The sequence below is a fragment of the Cebus imitator genome, unplaced genomic scaffold, assembly GCF_001604975.1.
Source record: "Cebus imitator isolate Cc_AM_T3 unplaced genomic scaffold, Cebus_imitator-1.0 Scaffold404, whole genome shotgun sequence".
NCBI lineage: Eukaryota > Metazoa > Chordata > Mammalia > Primates > Cebidae > Cebus > Cebus imitator.
In genome coordinates, this window is record NW_016107719.1 from 826,255 (window position 1) to 827,280 (window position 1,026).

At 51.8% G+C, this 1,026-nt stretch overlaps 1 protein-coding gene across 1 annotated transcript in view; it reads left to right on the top strand.

The window, feature by feature from the left end:
- The window catches only part of LOC108289453 (TRIO and F-actin-binding protein-like), a 29,088-nt gene that overhangs the window by 3,336 nt on the left and 24,726 nt on the right, over positions 1-1,026 (top strand). Inside the window, exon 2 of the mRNA XM_037731502.1 lies at positions 605-778. Coding sequence (XP_037587430.1) covers positions 665-778 — 114 coding nt within the window. The 5' untranslated portion in view covers positions 605-664. The remainder of the gene's footprint in view (positions 1-604; positions 779-1,026) is intronic.

A 1,026-nucleotide genomic window follows, 5' to 3' on the forward strand; every position in this document is an offset into this window, starting at 1 on the left:
TTTTTTGAGACAGAGTCTCACCCTGTTGCCCAGGCTGGAGTGCAATGGCAAGGTCTAGACTCACTGCAACCTCCGCCTCCTAGGTTCAAGCCATTCTCTTGCCTCAGCCTCCCTAAGTAGCTGGGATTACAGGCGCCCACCACTGCACCCAATTGATTTTTATATTTTTAATAGAGGTCAGGTTTCACCATATTGTCTAAGCTGGTCTCAAAATTCTGACCTCAAGTGATCTGTCTACCTCAGACTTCCAAAGTGCTGGGATTATAGGCGTCGGCCACGGTGCCTGGCCTGGAATCTGCATTTTTATGAACAGCCCAGGAGGGTGTAATGCAGAGCCCTTGGTACACACTTTCAGCAACACTGCATTAAGGACTAGAAATCACACATCAAATGCTGGTGAGTGCTTGGGTGCTTAGTAGGTGCTTAGTGAGTGTTTGTTGAGTGAATAAATGAACAGGGATGAATGGAGAACAGGAACATCCAAAGTAATGATTGAATAACCTGTTTCCTTGGTCCTTGTCTAGAAACTGGGGCAACTGGGGCTGGTGCTCAGGTGAGTGACCAGCCAGTCATCTGGTCTTTGCCTCCCCCTCATTTTCCCAAGGCCTCACCTAGAGGGTCGGCCGCTGGATCACAGGAACGGCCCTGGCCTGACTCACCCAACATGGAGGAGGTATCTGGGAGAGCTCCATGTGAACACTTTGAGGCCAACATGCTCACCCAGAACTGCTGTCAAAACTGCTTCCACCCTGAGGAGGCCCATCGAGCAAGATACCAGGTGGGCCAGTTTTCCACGTGGTTGGGGTGGTTTGGGATGGGGACATGGGTGATGGACTGGGCCTCTCCTGTCCACTAACTTGCAATTGAACCCAAATGCTGGCCTTCCCCCTGGCCACAGCCTCGATTTTCCCACATTACAATGAAATTACATTTTCCGCCGGGCACGGTGGCTCAAGCCTGTAATCCCAGCACTTTGGGAGGCCGAGGCGGGTGGATCACGAGGTCAAGAGATCGAGACCATCCTGG